Genomic DNA, 18,559 nt, shown 5'->3' with positions numbered 1-18,559 from the left:
CATAGAAAGCCATGGCCCCTAATACTTTCCAGCCCCATTTTGTGACCATTCTCACTTTTCTCCCTGTCCAGTTCACTCATTTTCTTACTTCCTTGAAATGTCTCACAGGGTCTTTGCACATACTGTTCCCCGTTGGGAACAGTTTTGAGGTGGCAATTTTTTCCTCATCTTCAGAGGCCTTTCTTCCCTGATGCTCTGATCTCTATGCCCTGACCTTCTGATCTACCGCTTATTTCCTTACTCATCCTGATCACAATTTATAATTATACAGCTGTTTGTTTACGTATATTTCTGACTTATTTCCTAGAATATAAGTTCTGGAAGTGTAGTGATTAGGATGTTTTATTTACGAGAGTATTCTTATCTGGCACCTAGCATAGTGCTTTAAATGTAGTAGGGGCTCAGTAAATTTATGCATGGATGGATGGAGTCCAAAGTATCTTCCTGGAGATGATTTTGTAATGGTTCTTCTGTATTTCCTGTTTCCTTTACCTGGATTTGAACTTTTTTTCAATCCCACTTTTATATAATGGTTCTGTCAAATTTTTAAACAATTAGCATTAAGTTTTCTTCCAGTAAGGCATCACACAAAAAAATTGTTTATGGTTATTAGAAAATCTAGTCTATCTTTCAAAAATCTTAGTCACAGTAGTTTAAAAACAGAATCTTCATTATTGCTTTCTTGCATAGTACCTCCATTTCTTGGTCATCTGTGGAGGATTAGTGTGCCCATTGGGGAAATACCCTCAAAGCTAAGATAGGGGGCACTTAAATTGTTCTCATTCCTAGTGACTTAGGAAGCTGTGTGTGTTCCCTGCGCTGGCCTGTTGGTGCTAGGTCTGTGATAGTCCTTCTGTAATCACTTGGTGATCACTTGTAACTGCAAATGGCACGTACTGCCCAGCACATGTGTCTCTGTGTCAGGACATGTGAGCCCACCTCCTGGCCAGGTGGTTTTCTGAGCATGTTCTGCCTGCTAAATCTGTAACCCAGACCCTGTGAGTGATCTCAACCCTCCATAGGCCCTTCTGCAGGAGCTCGTCCACCATCATACAGTCCTCCCTAGTGCTGTCAGCAAACATTCCATTAGAGACCCTGGTCTTCCTGCCAGCTCTGCCTCCCATCTTTGAACTTTCCTCTAGAGGACCATCATTGTTCAGCTGAGTGGGATGTGGGGGTCACTCTAAAAATCAGATGTCCTGGGTACTTTGAGGAGTGTTTCTTAGTATATTTGTGATTTAGCTTGATTCTCTTTATTGAAGTCATTACCCTGTACTTTCCAGACAACCTTTGTGGGTTTCTTCTCTTTCTGTGGTTAAGTGCTGTTTAAGAAGCTGAGTCACGTGGGTGTTAGTTAATTCTCCTGAACTTAGAGCTTTCTGTGACTTGATCTTGTTTGCGGCAGGTACGTTTCCTGCAAGCACTGAACATCCTCATTCATCCAAAAGTCCCTCTAGTGGTCACTGTCGTGGAAGCCCAGGGAAGTAGCTGGGTCCAGGCCTCCCAGGAGCCTATAGACTGGTAGAAGATTTTGTCATTTTGGCAGATTAGCTCTGGAGACAGTACTCCTTATTGATGCTGGTGACCTTAAGGAATTTACATGTCCATGAAACTCTTTGAGCTTATACTGAAGACATCTCCTCCTCACATTTCTTCGTCTTGTGGTTTACTTGTTTGTTAATTATGTTCTACTCCTTCCTTTCTCTTTCTCCCACAGTTGATTTCGGTGTGAGTGCTCAGCTCGACCGGACGGTTGGGAGGAGAAATACCTTCATAGGCACCCCTTACTGGATGGCTCCTGAGGTCATCGCCTGTGATGAGAACCCAGATGCCACCTACGATTACAGAGTAAGAGGCACCTGCTTTCTTGGCCTTCACTGGGTCCCTAGTGTTCCTGAGGGATAGGGGCTCAGGTTACAGATTGCACACCCCACCCCTTATCCGCTCATGCTGTTTCAGTGAGGAACACTTGGAAACCTTGTTGCAGGTGCACATTTTCTGGGACATTATTGAGATGCTGTCTTGTTGTTCTTCGTTCCCTGTCACCTTTGTTCTCCTTACTAAGTAATATACTGCTTTCACAGCAGTGGAAGTCACTGTCTTGTGCATAGAGCTTTTTGTCATGAGTAAGTTACTCTGCCCTGTTTGCCATCCTTTTAAACTTGAAGAATCAATTATAATCAGATATTTATTATTCTTTAAAAAATGTTGTTAGAATATATAGCAGTTACTTGATCTATGTGAAATTTTAGAGTATTGTTAAAGAGCTTTACAGCTTGATTTGGTACAAATATATTTAAATTATTAGAGTGACCTCTAGAGATTTCTATCAATAATGCATCTTTTTTTTTTTTTTAAATATTTTATTTATTTATTTGACAGAGAGAGATCACAGTAGGAGAGAGGAAGGGAAGAGATCACAGAGAGAGAGGAAGGGAAGCAGGCCCCCTGCTGAGCAGAGAGCCCGATGTGGGACTCGATCCCAGGACCCTGAGATCATGACCTGAGCCGAAGGCAGCGGCTTAACCCACTGAGCCACCCAGGCGCCCCAATAATGCATCTTTTTGATCCCATTGTAAAACCATATTTGATCATCAGATTTGGGTTGAATATGTTTGCAAAAATTATTTTTTTAAAAAATTGTTTTGTTGTGATTAAATGAGTCAGTGTTTATGTTGCTGTTAATGTTATTCAAACTTGAGTTCATATCTTTACACTCTCTTGTGTATTTTAGTATTTATTACAAATACCCAATTAATGAAACTCATTTTAAATATATGGTATGGTGAAATTTTTATTTTATTTTTCATATGCTGAAGTATTAGATTAATAGATTATAATAATATTAATAGATTATATAGACTATATGACTTTTCAGTCTTGAATATATCATTTTTGTTATCTCCAAAATTTGAAAACATCTTCCAGCATACCCAAAATACTATCATGCTTAAGTAAATGAAAATAATTTCTTGGGGCACCTTGGTGGCTCAGTTGGTTAAGCATCTGACTTTGGCTCAAGTCATGATCTCAAGAGTCCTGGGATTGATCCCTGTATCAGGCTCCCTGCTCTGTGGACATTCTGCTTGTCCCTTTCCCTTTGCCCTTTTCACCTGCTTTTGCTCTCTCTGTCTCACAAATAAATAAATAAATAAATCTTTAAAAAATAATTTCTTAATAAGGAGCCTATACTTAGAGCCAACTGGTTTGTATCGGACTTATTCAAACTAGTGTTTAATATAAGGCAAGGCATTCTATTTGGCTGTTTGGCCATAGAATATCTATTAATCAAGGCTAACCAACCCTTCTCCCTTTTTTTTCATGACATGGACTTGTTGAAGAGGCAGTATTCCACCATCCAGATTTGTCTTGCCATTTTTGAATTTTAACTTTACAATCTTTGTAAGACATTTACCTTATTTCTTATAAACTGGAGAAACTCAATTAGTATAAAGAAAAACCTAAAGCAGGATTGCCTCAGGAGGTGGGGTATGGTTTGTGTTGCATCACACCAAGAGGCATGGAACATCTGCCTTTCTTACTACTGATGTTGCTACTGGGTCAAGTTGGGTAAAACCCCTCCTTTGCGCCCTGTAGTAAAGAAAATCTCAAAATTAAGGGAGAAATTTGTGGGCCTGTCCTTCTTATAATCAAACATGTATTTGAATTGTGTAACATAATTATAGGTTATTTAGAAAATGCTTAAACTGAGCAACTTTAATTCTTTCATTAGAATAGCATATAAACAAGAGAATGTGAATGATAATAACTACCCATTGTCTGCTTTTATTTTTTTTCCCCCAAAGATTTTATTTATTTACCAGAGAGACGGAGATCACAAGTAGGCTGAGAAGCAGGCAGAGAGAGAGGAGGAAGCAGGTTCCCTGCTGAGCAGAGAGCCTGATGCAGGGCTTGATCCCAGGACCCTGGGATCATGACCTGAGCTGAAGGCAGAGGCTTTAACCCACTGAGCCACCCAGGTGCCCCCATTGTCTGCTTTTAAAAATCTTGTTTGGATTTTAAGAAATCGGCTGATAAAAGTTTATTCATTCATCAGCCAGTGTTTATTGAGGGCCTACCACATGCAAATCACAATTCTGGGGATACTAAGGTAAGTGAATAAAACAGACAAAAGTGCCTGCCCTCATACATACCTCAGTATCATCAAAGCCATCTATGAAAAACCCACAGCGATTATCATTCTCAATGGGGAAAAACTGAGAGCTTTCCCCCTAAGGTCAGGAGCACTGCAGGGATGTCCACTATCACCACTGCTGTTCAGTATATGTGCTGCCAAAGCAAGCACTCACCCCTGCTATTCAATATAGTAGTACAAGTCTTATCCTCAGTAATCAGACAAAAGAAGAAATTAAAGGCATCCGAATTGGCAAAGAAGAAGTCAGACTCTCACTCTTTGCAGATGATATGATTCTTTATGTGGAAAACCCAAAAGACTCCACCCCAAAACTACTAGAACTCAAAAAGGAATTCAGTAAAGTGTCAGGATATAAAATCAATGCACAGAAATCGGTTGCTTTTCTGTATACCAACAGTGAGACAGAAGAAAGAGAAATTAAGGAGTCGATCCCATTTACAACTGTATGCAAAACCATAAGATGCCTAGGAATAAACCTAACCAAAGAGGCAAAGGATCTGTACTCAGAAAACGATAAAGTACTCATGAAAGAAATTGAGGAAGACAAAAAGAAATGGAAAAACGTCCCATGCTCATGGATTGAAAGAACAAATATTGTGAAAATGTCTATGCTACCTAAAGCAATCTACACATTTAATGCAATCCCTATCAAAGTACCATCCATCTTTTTCAAAGAAATGGAACAAATAATCCTAAAATTTATATGGAACCAGAAAAAGACCCTGAATAGCCAGAGGAATGTTGAAAAAGAAAACCGAGCTGGCAGCATCACAATTCCAGACTTCAAGCTCTATTACAAAGCTGTCATCATCAAGACAGTATGGTACTGGCACAAAAACAGACATAAAAATCAATGAAACAGAATAGAGAGCCCAGAATTAGACCCTCAGCTCTATGGTCAACTAATATTTGACAAAGCACGAAAGAATGTGCAATGGAAAAACACAGTCTCTACAACAAATGGTGTTTGGAAAATTGGGCAGCCACAAGCAAAAGAATGAAGATGGACCATTTCTTTATATCACACACAAAAATAGACTCAAAATGGATGAAAGACCTCATATGAGACAGGAATCCACCAAAATCCTTGAGGAGAACACAGGCAGCCACGTCTTTGACCTCAGCCACAGCAACTTCTTTCTAGAAACATTGCCAAAGTCAAGGGAAGCAAGGCAAAAATGAACTATTGGGACTTCATCAAGATCAAAAGCTTTTGCACAGCAAAGGAAACAGTCAACAGAACCAAAAGACAACCAACAGCATGGGAGAAGATATTTGCAAATAACATAACAGATAAAGGACTAGTATCCAAAGTTTATAATGAACTTCTCAAACTCAAAACCCAAACGACAAATAATCCAATCAAGAAACGGGAAGAAGACATGAACAGACATTTTAGCAAAGAAGACATCCAGATGGCCAACAGATACATGAAAAAGTGAAATACAAATCAAAACCACAGTGAGATACCACCTCACACTAGTCAGAAAATTAACAAGTCAAGAAACAACAGGCATTGGCAAGGATGCCGAAAAAGGGGAATCCCCCTACACTGTTGGTGGGAATGCAAACTAGTGCAGCCACTCTGAAGAATAGTCTGGAGGTCCCTCAAAAAGTTGAAAATAAGGCTACCCTATGACCCAGCAATCGCACTACTGGGTATTTACCCTAAAGATACAAATGTAGTGATCTGAAGGGGTATGTACACCTGGACGTTTATAGCAGCAGTGTCCACAATAGCCAAACTATGGAAAGAACCTAGATGTCCATCAATAGATGAATGGATAAAGAAGATGTGGTACATTTATACAATGGAATATTATGCAGCCATCAAAAATTCAAAATTTGCCATTTGTAACTAGAGAGTATTATGCTAAGAAATAAGTCAATCAGAGAAAGACAATTGTCATATGATTTCTCTGATATGAGGAATTTGAGAGGCGGGGGTGGTTGTGGGGGGTAGGAAAGGATAAAATGAAACAAGATGGAATCAGGAGTGAGACAAACCATAAGGGACTCTTAATCTCAGGAAACAAACTGAGGGTTTGTAGGGGGTGGTGTGTAGGGACAGGGTGGCTGGGTTATGGACATTGGGGAGGGTATGTGCTATGGTGAGTGCTGTGAAATGTGTAAGCCTGATGTTTCATAGATGTGTACCTTTGGGGGAAATAATACATTATACATTAAAAAAAAAAAAGTGTCTGCCCTCATGGAACTTGTATTTGAGTGGGGAGTAAATTAAAATCAAGTTTTAAAATTAATATTTCCAGGGACTCAGAAGAGATTCCATGCACAGAAAGGCAGCTTATTGATTACCCATTATTAAAGTTTGAGTGGAGAGGCTCATCAGCAGTGTGAGTCAAATTAGTGAACTCTGGTAGATTTTATTAATTCAGCTGTTGGACCTTTTATAGAAGAGTGCTTTCTAGCCTTTACAGTTCAAAAAAATTTTTATTTCAAGTATAATTAACACATAGTGTTATATTAGTTTCAGGTTAGCCTTTAAAATTTTAACATCTTAATTAAATTTGAGATAGTGGCATAAAACATAAAATTTAACATAAATCTGGTCCAGGAGTCTAAGTTACTGAATGTAAAGAAATGAAACATACTGGGGCGCCTGGGTGGCTCAATGGGTTAAAGCCTCTGCCTTCGGCTTGGATCATGATCTCAGGGTCCTGGGATCAAGCCCCGCATCAGGCTCTCTGCTCAGTGGGGAGCCTGCTTCCTCCTCTCTCTGCCTGCCTCTCTGCCTGCTTGTGATCTCTGTCTGTCAAATAAATAAATAAAATCTTTAAAAAAAAAAAAAAGAAAGAAAGAAATGAAACATACTGAGCAACAGAGTATGCAGTGACACAGAGCAGCTTTTCTATAGGTCACCTCTACTTCAGTCATAGATGTGAGTGGTTCTAATTAGCAAACCAATTTCATCTTTGTTTTTTCATTCATTCATTCATTTGGAAAATTTTCTTGCATATGTATTTGCTTTTAATTTCATGGCAGACTTCTTTTCAGAAATGCCTTTGTATCATTTGTATGAGTAACCAGCCGTAGTAAGTTAGTGGCTTCATGTCTAATCTGGTACCTGTATATACTGTTTTATTTTTGCAGAGTGACCTTTGGTCTTGTGGTATTACAGCCATTGAGATGGCAGAAGGTGCTCCCCGTAAGTAACGTTCTTTGCTTTTTAGCCCAGTTGTTGTATGTGACTTAAACCTAGTCTCAAGTCTTCAAACAGAATGGTTTCATGGGTAAAGCCATTCCTGGTGGGACATTCAGATGAAGGAAGCATAAAAACAGTGAAGTTTTAGATGTAAAATGATTCTTGGCATCCACCGTTCCTTTTGAAGATCCTTGAAGTCTGTAGGTTACATTTTATCTGTTTAAGTTGTATTCAGGTGTATGACATGAAATTATGATGACATTAGATAATAGGCAGTAGTTTTCATTTTACACTTTAAACTTCAGTGAAACTAAATCCTAGCACGTGTAACTGGTCCTAACACATGAAATTTTAGTAATACTTATGTTTGACTTGACAGAGGCATAACTTTTTATCTGTAGAATAAGGTCTGGGTTTATTGTAGGTTTTTTGTTTTATTTTTATTTATTTATTTATTTATTTTTGGTTGCTTGTGAAATTTCCTTCTCCTTTGAATTAACTGAATGCCAGCTTCATAAAATTGATTTTTGAGCAGAGACGGTGTAGAACTTCAGAGAACAGAAACAAAACAGCGTTATTTGCTGTCCCCTTAAGAAAAGGGGTATACAGAGAATGTATACTTGTCTGCTGGATAGTTGCTGCTGAATAAATATTTGTTGAATGAATGAAAAAAATTTCCAATGCCTAAAAATTAGTTCGCAGTACAAGAAATGGATGTCAGTCTTGACCAACATATGTTTCCTCATGTTTCCGTCTGAGGAATTGAGGCAGGGGCTCATTGCCAGATCCTTTGTTTCAGTTTTCTTTCACAGTGGGAATAGATTGTCTTCTTTGGTCCCCATTTCCCAGCTGCCTTGTAAGATTCTCATGAAGGTAAATAAACACACAAAAATGCGTATTACCTATTGTGACATGTTAATATGTGCATATGCCCCGAACATAGCTCTATTGGACAAGTGATGGAAGTACAAACGGTACTTGCACAGAATCTAATAGTCTCTTTTATTCTGTGGTCTTTGCTCCTTCCTAGAATGACAGTGAACGAACAGTTAACATTGCGGGAGGTCTTTATTGCCACTCACCCTGTCTAGGCACTGTATGAATGCCTTTACAAGCCTTGCCTGATATAATCTGCACCACGACTCCATGATAATAAAATTATTTTCATTTCAGTCTTATAGATGATTTAGAAACTTAAGCTGTTCACTCCCTTAAAACTGTGAATCTGTATTTACCTTTGATTTACGAAAACTTTCAATGTCAATTTAAAATTGTATATTCTTCTTGTTGCTCTTGACCTCTCGATATTTTGCTGTGTTTAAATGGGGAACTCAGGGTATGCCCTAGGGCTCATTGCTGAATGTCTAGACTGCTTGACATAAAGATTGTCAGACAGGTGATGGGACAGCACATTTGATATTTTGAGTGAGCCCTAGAAATTACAAATGAGTAAAATAAGTACCATACTGACGCCACCATCTCCTCTCCCCAGCTCTCTGTGACATGCATCCAATGAGAGCACTGTTTCTCATTCCCAGAAACCCTCCTCCCAGGCTGAAGTCAAAAAAATGGTAAGCTATGTATGCTTTGTTGTTGTTGTTGCTCTTTCCTTTTTACAAAAAATTGTTCCTTTTCAGTTTCATTCCAAGACAAAATTCTAGGCATTCCAGTTCCCAAAGAACGTAACAAGTGCCCTGAAACTCCAGTTAAAAAGTGTCATTTTTAAAATGTTTTTTTCTTGATAAATTCTCTCTTAATTACAAAATAGTGACAAGTGACCATAGGAAACACTGTAACATGGTTAAGGAAAAAAGTTTCATTTTAATATTTAAGCCCTCTTGTAAGTATAATACATTCCTAAGCGTTTTCACGTTCAAAAGCAAAGCTGTACTGACTTTGCTGCTCCTCAGGTGAAATAGATTTGAATGTTAATGGAGACATTTACTGTAATTGTTGTAAAACACTGAAATTAAGTGCATCTTTTTTCATTCCAGAAATGAAAGGAATGGTCCTGTCTTTGGGCTGCCATCTTTCTCCCTGCAGCCCTCACATGTTTGCTCAAAAAAAGTCGCTTATCAGTGAAGGGCAATGATGGTGACCCTCCTCGGCAAAAGCATCAAGAATTTTGGTGGTGGGGGAAGCTGTTGATTGGGTTTAGTTTTAAAAAGTGTTGAGGGAAAGGATAGTGCTCTGTTTTCACCTGAGAATTTTGCTTACTTGTTTCCTCTTGAACTTTTTCCGAGTGCTCTCCTCACACTTCTGTCTCCACTCCAGCTCCTCATGCCCGTGGGCCCTCTCCCCTTTCCTTTCTGGTTTCCTGGGCTCATCTATCTTACTAGTGCCACACCCACTACCATGGTGGTTGCTTTCCCCTTCTGAAACTGTTCTCACTGGTTTTCCAGTTAAGTGATGTCTTCTCTTGGGTTCTTGACTCTAATTGTGAAATATGCACAAGATCTCAATTTCAAGCCTTCTTCTCTTCTGGAATTGGTCTTTTAGCTCTTCCTATCTGCTCTGCTCTTGGTTGCTCATCTTCTGATGTCCTGTAGTTCTCTTTTCCTGTCTGTGGGCATTATATGCGCATGCGTAGTTTTACTCTTTGTTTCTCTCACACTTCTCCCTATTCCTCACTGTCTCTCCCCACCTTTTGTTTGCTGGCAGGATTTTTCTCATTCTTTTTTATTCTGTCTTTAACCACACTCTGCTCCAGATAACTGAGCTTATCTAGTTCCACTTACCAGGTTTTAGAGAGTTCTCTTAAGGCAGTATGGTTGCCAATTTAGCCCTAATTGGCCTCTTGTATTGAAACTTGATAATTCTGGACATCTATGATGGCCAACTCTAGGGAAACCAAATGTGTATAGTGGGCATCACCAAGGAGTAAGCTGTGGGGCTGGGGTAGCACTATCCAACTAAATGAAGCAATGTTTGTTTTTTTTTTTAAATGGAGTTTATGCTCTGTCTTCAGAGTACCGTGTAATTCACAAGTGTTTCAGCTGGCCGCACTCTTGATTATTCTGTCCATTACTTGCAGTTTGAGATTAACCACTGTGCGTATAATACAGTGATGTAGAGAGACAGATATAGATGACAGATTCTTTGTGTGTTCTTACATAAAACTTTCTCTAAACTTAGATGCATTTTCATCCATTTACGTCATTGCTGTCATTTTACCTAAGTATTCTAAAAGGATGAGATGATTGTACACCTAATGTTTTTCCTCCTTTCTGATTGCTGTCTTCCTATCCACCAATGTACATTGCTGCTGGTGGTTTTGGAGAAGTGTCAGCAAACACTCTCCCAGCAGAACTTGACAATTGGTTTTAAAGAATATATTATAGATCATTGATTCCCAAATGTTAATTTGTAGACATAGGTGAGAATCCCTTTGGAATCTTTTAATTTAGGGTTTCAGCCTCAAAGTGTTTCTGGTTTGTAGGTCCAAGGAATGACTCAGGTATTTATATTTCTGATAAACTCCTCAAGTGGTCTTTGTGAGCAATGGAATTGAGGAATCTCTGTGTTAAAACAGGTCCACTACAAGATTCTCAATAACCACAGGATAAAGTCGCAACTTTGAGTGACTTTGAGGGCCCTTCTCGGAGCTGACTCTGACCTATTTTTCTCTTCTTTTCTACTTTTCATACTAGTATCAGAAAACGATTCATTACTTTTTTGTACTTTTCTACCTTTGTTATGTTTTTTCCTTTTGTTTTGGAATGATGGCTTCTCTTTCCCTTCTCTAGAATATCAGCTATCCTATGTTTTCTTGATGTCTAACCTCCTGTAGCAGTAGTTCTTTTCTTTCTTCCTCTGGAAGTTTTATTACACATCTGCTGTTAGGTATACATATATTTCCTCCATTTTATTTCCTATGTGTATTTCTTATAAAGCCTAGCATAAACAAATGTAAATTGTTGATACATAAATATTTGTTGAATTGAAAAAAATGGTAAGTTTGAATGGAAATACAAGACAGTAGAAGTGATTCTTAAAAGCAGCGAAGTAATTGGAAAGAACTGATTTTCTAAGTCACATTTTTAAGACTGAACAACTCATTCATTCAACAAAAATTTATTGCATACCTCTTGTGGTCTGCCCATGCTCAGTGTTGGGCATTGCTGACAAATTGAAAAATCGGAACCAGTTCCTGACCTGTACCTCAGCAGAGGAGACAGAAGGATAAACATGATGTGTGCAGTCATTAAATGCAGACATCCTAGGGGAAAGATTCCTAATTTTGGGGCGCATAGGGGTGGAGTATGCCCGGAAAGCCCCACTTAAAGAGACGATGCCTTACTTGAGTCTTAGAAGATAGGATGGGTGAGTGTTTCAGCCAAGGCTAGGGATGGGGTTATCATGAGGCAGGCATGGAGAAACAGTCAAAAGTAGAAGTAGCTGGTAGGGTGAATGTAGATGACAAAGTCCTTACCCCCTTCAGAACTATTATGTATTTCTACATCTGTACTTTAAGCCTAGAGAATTGATAGATAAATCAGTTGGAAACTGATTGAAATGTCATATTAACAGGTTCAAGGGCCCCAGCCTTTGGTCACTTACCTGACTTCTTATCTCTGTCCGTCCTTGTCTTTTAGGTTCCACGCATCTGCTGTCTCTGTCTGCCTTCATTTTCACAAAAGCCTCCCTTTACCCCCTTGCCTTCTCAGTGATTAATAAGCAACAATAAGTGAATAATTCAGTGACTAATAAGCAACCTTACATTTAAACCCAGTTTGTTTAAATCTGACTTCCTTCAAAGCTCTCTATTGGTGATTTATTGTCGTGATGTGACATAACTCTTCAACCATGCTTAAATGATGCTTCTTATCCACCATGGTCCCGAGTTCCTAATACTATCCTGTGCATTTGGAGAATGTTCACAGTGAATTCTGAATCTCTTATATGTTTTCAGACTAATTATTCACTCATATTAGGGAGTCGTGCTCTTTGCAGTAGAAATTTGATGATCCTTTTTACTTCCTCTTACAGGTCAAAGAAATTTTTTAGTTTTATAGAAGGGTGCCTGGTGAAGAATTACATGCAGCGACCCTCCACAGAGCAGCTTTTGAAACATCCTTTTATAAGGGATCAGCCAAATGAAAGGCAAGTGAGAATCCAGCTTAAGGACCATATAGACCGGACCAGAAAGAAGAGAGGAGAGAAAGGTACTGACCTGTTTTTTATTTTCATTTTGAAAACATAGTATTTTAGGTTTTTTCCTCTAGAATAGGTTTCTCCCTTTCCACCCAGGAGTGTGTGCTTTCTTTGCCAGGACTGGAGTAGCTTGTGTCTGCTCTGCAGGTCAGTCATGAGCCTTGGGTCCAGCCTGGCTCAGGTCGAGCTGACCAGAACTGCATGGTGTGTCACCAGGCAGACACCAGAGAGACAGTGCTGTGGCTGGTCAACATGGGAGGCTGTTTCTCTTGTTCCCCCTCAGGAGCATGTCTTCGTGCTGCTCTTTTTACTTCCTTAAGGGTGTTTGTGTTCTGAGTGCATCACTCAAGGGTTATTGAGCATCAGCTGTGACTGTCCATATCGGTGTGCTCACTCGTTTCTCTCCTGCTCAAGAACCCCCTTGGTTTCTTACTGCTTAACTCTGCAGGTGGCGTGCCAGCCTGACTACTTTTTTCTCATTACGGCATAACACAGACACGCCCTTATGTCAATCATTTAATGTCCCTTTCTGTTCCCAGTATCTTGGTTTTGTATCTTTACATGTTTTGTGCCCACCTGCCTGAAGTGCCCTATGTTCCCCTCTGTCCAGCAAGGTATGGTCAGGCTTCATCCCTGTCTTTCCAGCCCTCCCTATTGCCTCGAGTCATGGTGATCTTTGTGTTTTGTGACTTCTTACCATAACTTTCTAGAACAACATTTAAATACCTGGCATCATGATAATAAATATTTCTTGACATTCAAACTTCAAGATCAAAGAAGAAACTAAATAAAGTGCAAGTTCGAGGTGATAAAAGAGTTGTTCACAGCCCTCTTTGGAGGACGGTACTGAGCTATTTACATGTTCATTTCAGTCTTCAGAGCTAAATCATCAGTGATGCTCACAACTTTCTGGCCCTCTGATATATTCAGTTATAAAAGTAATTAAGCTTTGTACGTTAAGCCTTATAGTTACAAGTGAACTAAAGTTTGAAAGTAAAGCTTTTTCTTAGGGAAAAGTTATTTTTACATTGGATAATTTTCCCAGTATTTATTTTCTTAATGATAGCTCAGAATCCAGGAACATTTGCTATGTGCCAAGTGTTTACCAGATGCTCAGCCTGGAGACTTGTGCACATTTGCAGGTTGGAACAGTGGAGCACTTTATCTTCGTTTTTTAGTTTTCAAGTTACAGTGGCCTTTTTCCCCATTGGCTTTCACTTACCTTTCAAATACCCTCATCCTTGCGTCAAAAAGGAATAGTTTATAATACAAAACTTTAAACGTAACACAGTACTATTTGAAGGAGTCCAAAGATTATTTAGGTTGGAATTTCCTTTAGAAGCTAGCTTATTTTAATCTTCCTGAAAATTACATAGTTTTGATTGTCTAGCAGTGAAAAGAACTAATGTCATAGATGGTAACTGCTGAAGTTGTAGATATATTAATCTACAATTATATATGATATAGACTGAACCCCATTTTAAGTAGTCAGACTTGTTTTTCTTACCAGGACACTGACTTTCAACTTCGTATCTCTGAAAAAAGTTGGAAGTGTGTTTTGTGAATTGATTTATTTTGTAGATCTCTTTGGCCTTTCTAGTTTTGATTACTCTCTGGAGTGCAATGCTCCCTCAAAGTTAGGTACTGACATTAGGTACAGGGTCTAATAAAATGGACTGTTACTTTGGGGAAAATGGCATAAAACCTGTTGAAGTGAAAACAGGTGACTCATGTTGGAACTTGGTCTTAATCTGGTGAAAGGAGAGCAACTTTTCTTTCCTGCTTTTGCTATATTGTTTCTGCATCTGTTTTTCCCTGTCTTCATCTTTGTAACTTGTGGGAACATTTAATTTTGTGTCATGCTTTGAGTGTCTCCTGTGCTTCACCCACGGTCAGTCCTGCAGAACTTTCTCCCGGTTTTGTTAGCTCCCTAAGTGCCAACAATAACCAAATGACATCTCCTAGTTGCCTTAGTTTGGGCCGTTAAGTCTCTTTCTTTCACATTTTGGCATCAAGGGTTCTTTCCAAATTTGCTGATGCTTTGGGGCCGCTTTTCTTATGTGGGCAGAGTTTGAGAGCCCTTCTCACCGCCCTATACCCCCTCCCCAGTGCATCCCATGAGGAGTGGTCTTGAATGCAGTGGAATCTGCTCTTCCATGCAAAGTAAGGGTAGCCCAGGGAATGCCGCTGTTTGCTGATTGTGGGAATTGGATGTCACGCTCCTCCTACCTCCAGGTTCTCTGTACACATTATTTTCATAAAGGACATATTGTTTGTTTTCTGCTGTTACACTCTTGGAGATGCTTGCCTATACATGCTTGTGTCATGATTTGTGAACTGTCCCATTTATCTTGCCCTTTTCTTTGTAGATGAAACCGAGTATGAGTACAGTGGAAGTGAGGAAGAAGAGGAGGAAGTGCCTGAACAGGAAGGAGAGCCAAGGTGATGATAGAGCCTCACTTTATCATTGTAATTGAACTCACTTTATCATTTTAAATGAACTCACTGTTCAACTTCCTGCTTTATGAAGAAATTGTTTCATATCGACGCCAGAATTTCAAGAAATCTTCAAGTGCCTTAGAAGTGCCTTAACATCTTCATTCTTTTTCATCCTTTGAAAGATATCTATTAAACATTCTCCCCCTCTGGATCCTCTTATCCAGTGGTGCTTTCCTGAGATTGCATTCTCTTCCCCTATCACGTGGCAGTGCATAGGGCTGTTTGGTTCTGGGAATGAGGGGCCTGCCGCAGGCACTGCTGCTCTGGGAGGCATGGACAGTATGTGCTGTGCAGCGTATAAAACAGTCCTGCTCCAAAGGCTTGTCCTGCCCGGGCAGTTGGGTGTCTATTGAAAAACATGGCAGGCTTTCCCAAAATGTTGTTTGGTTTGGTTTTGTTCTTCCCACAAGTGTGGTTATCAGCAGTTCATTTCTTCTGCTTATGTATATTCTGTCCTGATTAATCTTAGAGTCTGTGGTTTGGATATCTGTGGCTTCCCCCAAGGTACAGTGAAGCAGAAGGTTGAAGGTTTGGTGGTATGAATCTTGCAGTAACTAATTATCCAGGGAGGTTTTAAAATTTTAGTATGATCTTGCCTGGCAGTCCTTCATGCTTTCAGCTACATGTAACTTGACTCATTGAACAAAAGGAGTCTGGAAGGGTATGTTGAAAGACCTGTGGAGACCTATGTATAGGCAGTGGGAGTTTTAGAGAGAGCATATGAAGAGATAAGAAAATATATTGTTAAAACCCTATATGTTTTTCTGCTTACATAGTAGAATATTTGAATCCATTTGAGACTAAATATTTTGGAGTAATTTGAACTGATTTCTTGAGCAATGTAGTTGTTTTGGGTGGGAGCATGATACAGGGAAAGAGGCTGTTGAAGGAGATTGATTTGCCATGTTATTCTGGGTAGTGAAAGTGGAGCAGTGGCTCTCAGTGATGAGATCAGCTAGCGATGATGCTGTTTATCTGTGCAATGGCTCATTCTTGGAACCCACTTGAGTTCAGCCGCTTATTCGGGAAGCAGGCAGTGGGAGGGCAACGTGGTAAGACTTGGTGGGAAGTAAGGTGGTTAGAGAGGAAGGTGGTTCCGCTTCTACTCATGAAGTTGAAGAAGGGGATTTCCAACTTTTCCTTTTACAGAGTTTGAGAGTTGATATGAGAATCCTAAGTAGAGATGTCTTTCAAGTATCCAGGATGGAGTTTGAAGATATTTGTGAAATGGATAAAATATGTAATACTGTTGAACTGTAGATACAGTTATTCCCATGGATTTATTAGTTGAGCCTCAGAGTGGGAGGAACTCATTAGGAGGATGACTAGAATAGGACACCGAGGCCCCAGTCTCACTTGGAGGGCAGAGTGATGTGTGCGCACCCCTGAAAGCCCTGCCTCCTCCTCTAGCTCCATCGTCAACGTGCCTGGTGAGTCAACGCTTCGGCGGGATTTCTTGAGACTGCAACAGGAGAACAAGGAACGTTCTGAGGCTCTTCGGAGACAGCAGTTACTACAGGAGCAACAGCTCCGGGAGCAAGAAGAATATAAAAGGCAGCTGCTGGCAGAGAGGCAGAAACGGATTGAGCAACAGAAAGAACAGAGGCGTCGACTAGAAGAGGTAGGAAAAGGGAAATGTCCAGTTGGTTTTCTTTTTGTTAGCCAGACACTCAAAGGAATGTTTTCTGTGGCCACCTGATATAATACTTTTCCCCTGGCTTACCTGCTCAGGTGATTTCGGAGGGAAAGCTTATGCTTTCAACTAGCAGGCCTTCACATTCCTTGTGAAGGAATGTTTTCCTTGCTTGTAAAAACTCAAGGACCTGCCCCACAGTTACTCATCATCATATTTTGCTTAGATGCAGAACAGCAGGGGCACAGAGATAGCATCATACCAGTTCTGTAAAGGCTGTTTCTGTTTGTGGTTTAAGTTGGCAAGCTCAGGCTTGACCCGATTTCTTTTCTTTCCTTGGCCTCTGGGTCCAAGTTCACATGTACATATTTTTCTGAAACTTCAGACTTTTCCACAGGAAAAATGTTTTTTCTATGAATGCCTTAGCTTTAGTTTTTTTTTGTTTTTTTGTTTAGTTTTGTTTTAAATAAATGCCTCAACTATAGGTACATTTAAGAGTAAGGGATGAAAAGGGTGCCTGGCTGGCTCAGTCAGTGGAGCTTGCAACTCTTAATCTCAGGTTGTGAGTTCCAGCTCAGTGGGTGTAGAGATGACTTAAAATCTTTAAGAAGAAGAGTATAGATGAGAAAATAATTACGTTGGATATAATCCACCTGATCTTCTGTAATCTAGTTGTTAATGTAGTGGAATTAGTTCTGTTCTGCAGTAAGGAACTATATTTTGTACTACCTGCTCATTTAATTCAGTAGTACTACTAACATTGGTGGTGTGGTTACCCAGAGCTTTTTCATTTGTACTTCATAGAAGCATCATTTCTATTTCACTTGGGGCACAAACACACACAAAAAAACCTTTTAGTTTTTTTCCTATTATTTTATATTTCACAGCTCCAGTTTTCTCATTCATAATAGTACAACTTCACTTTTCTCATTCATAGTAGTTTCAGTTTCTGTTCCTGTTTAATTAATTCACCTTGATTCATATTTCTTACAGCAGAAAAAGAACATAAAACAAGAAGGAAGCCCTGTATTGATACTTAACAGTGGAGTTTAATGTAAATAACAACACATGGGATATTACCCAAGTTTTTTAAGAGTATTTCATGATTAGGGGGAATTTTTGTTTTGTGTGTTTTGTAGTCTGAATCTGAATCTGAAAACTTTATACTTTGTTCCTAGTTTAGAAAACCAGCTCCCTTTAACTAAGGAGACTAGAAATACTTAGCCTGGGCTTATGGAAGAAAACATAGGACATAACCTTCCTCTGTAAGAGGGACCACAGTGCTGTTTACCTCTTTTTGCAGTTTATTTGCAGACTCTTTTGTAGTATTTTTTTTTAAAGATTTTATTTATTTATTTATTTGTTAGAGAGAGAGAGAGAGAGGAAGTGTGAGCTCAGGCAGACAGAGAGAGAGAGAGAAAGAGAAGCAGGCTCCTTGCCGAGCAAGGAGCTGGATGTGGGACTTGATCCCAGAACACTGGGATCATGACCTGAGCCGAAGGCAGCCGCTTAACCAACTGAGCCACCCAGGCGTCCCTCTTTTGTATTATTTTTAAGACTCTTCTCAGTGCTCTTTGAACATAACAAAAACCCAGAGTGGTCTAGGGTTTGTTGAAGTTGCATGCTGACCATTCATATGTGAGAATGCTTGAGTGTTGAGGCTCTGGTTATTTCTAGTTCTTTATGCAATATTTTCTACTGTCCATTTAAACCCTGGACTGTACTTTCCCTAAAGACATGATATAGGATAGTTTGATGGTTTATAACATTAGCTCGAGCTCATTTGTAACACATGCCACGGAAATTGCTTTCAGCCCAAGTGGTAGTGGGACAAGTGTCCATTATCCAGCGTCTGTAGGGAGGAGGATTGCACAGTGAAGGCTGGCACTGGCTAGAGGAGAGAGACTGAAATTTGACAGCCATTTTGTTTTATTAGTTAAAACAAAGACTAGAG

At 39.6% G+C, this 18,559-nt stretch overlaps 1 protein-coding gene across 50 annotated transcripts in view; it reads left to right on the top strand.

Moving 5' to 3' along the window:
• MAP4K4 (mitogen-activated protein kinase kinase kinase kinase 4) overlaps positions 1–18,559 on the top strand; it is a 191,749-nt gene that overhangs the window by 121,240 nt on the left and 51,950 nt on the right. For all 50 annotated transcript variants that reach the window (XM_059134423.1, XM_059134464.1, XM_059134454.1 and 47 more), the window contains exons 7-12: positions 1,718–1,848; positions 7,268–7,322; positions 8,812–8,890; positions 12,309–12,484; positions 14,843–14,915; positions 16,383–16,593. In XM_059134423.1, coding sequence (XP_058990406.1) covers positions 1,718–1,848; positions 7,268–7,322; positions 8,812–8,890; positions 12,309–12,484; positions 14,843–14,915; positions 16,383–16,593 — 725 coding nt within the window. The remainder of the gene's footprint in view (positions 1–1,717; positions 1,849–7,267; positions 7,323–8,811; positions 8,891–12,308; positions 12,485–14,842; positions 14,916–16,382; positions 16,594–18,559) is intronic.

Source organism: Mustela lutreola, chromosome 9 (genome assembly GCF_030435805.1).
Source record: "Mustela lutreola isolate mMusLut2 chromosome 9, mMusLut2.pri, whole genome shotgun sequence".
In the NCBI taxonomy this organism is placed as follows: domain Eukaryota; kingdom Metazoa; phylum Chordata; class Mammalia; order Carnivora; family Mustelidae; genus Mustela; species Mustela lutreola.
This window is presented reverse-complemented; position numbering and strand designations above follow the sequence as displayed.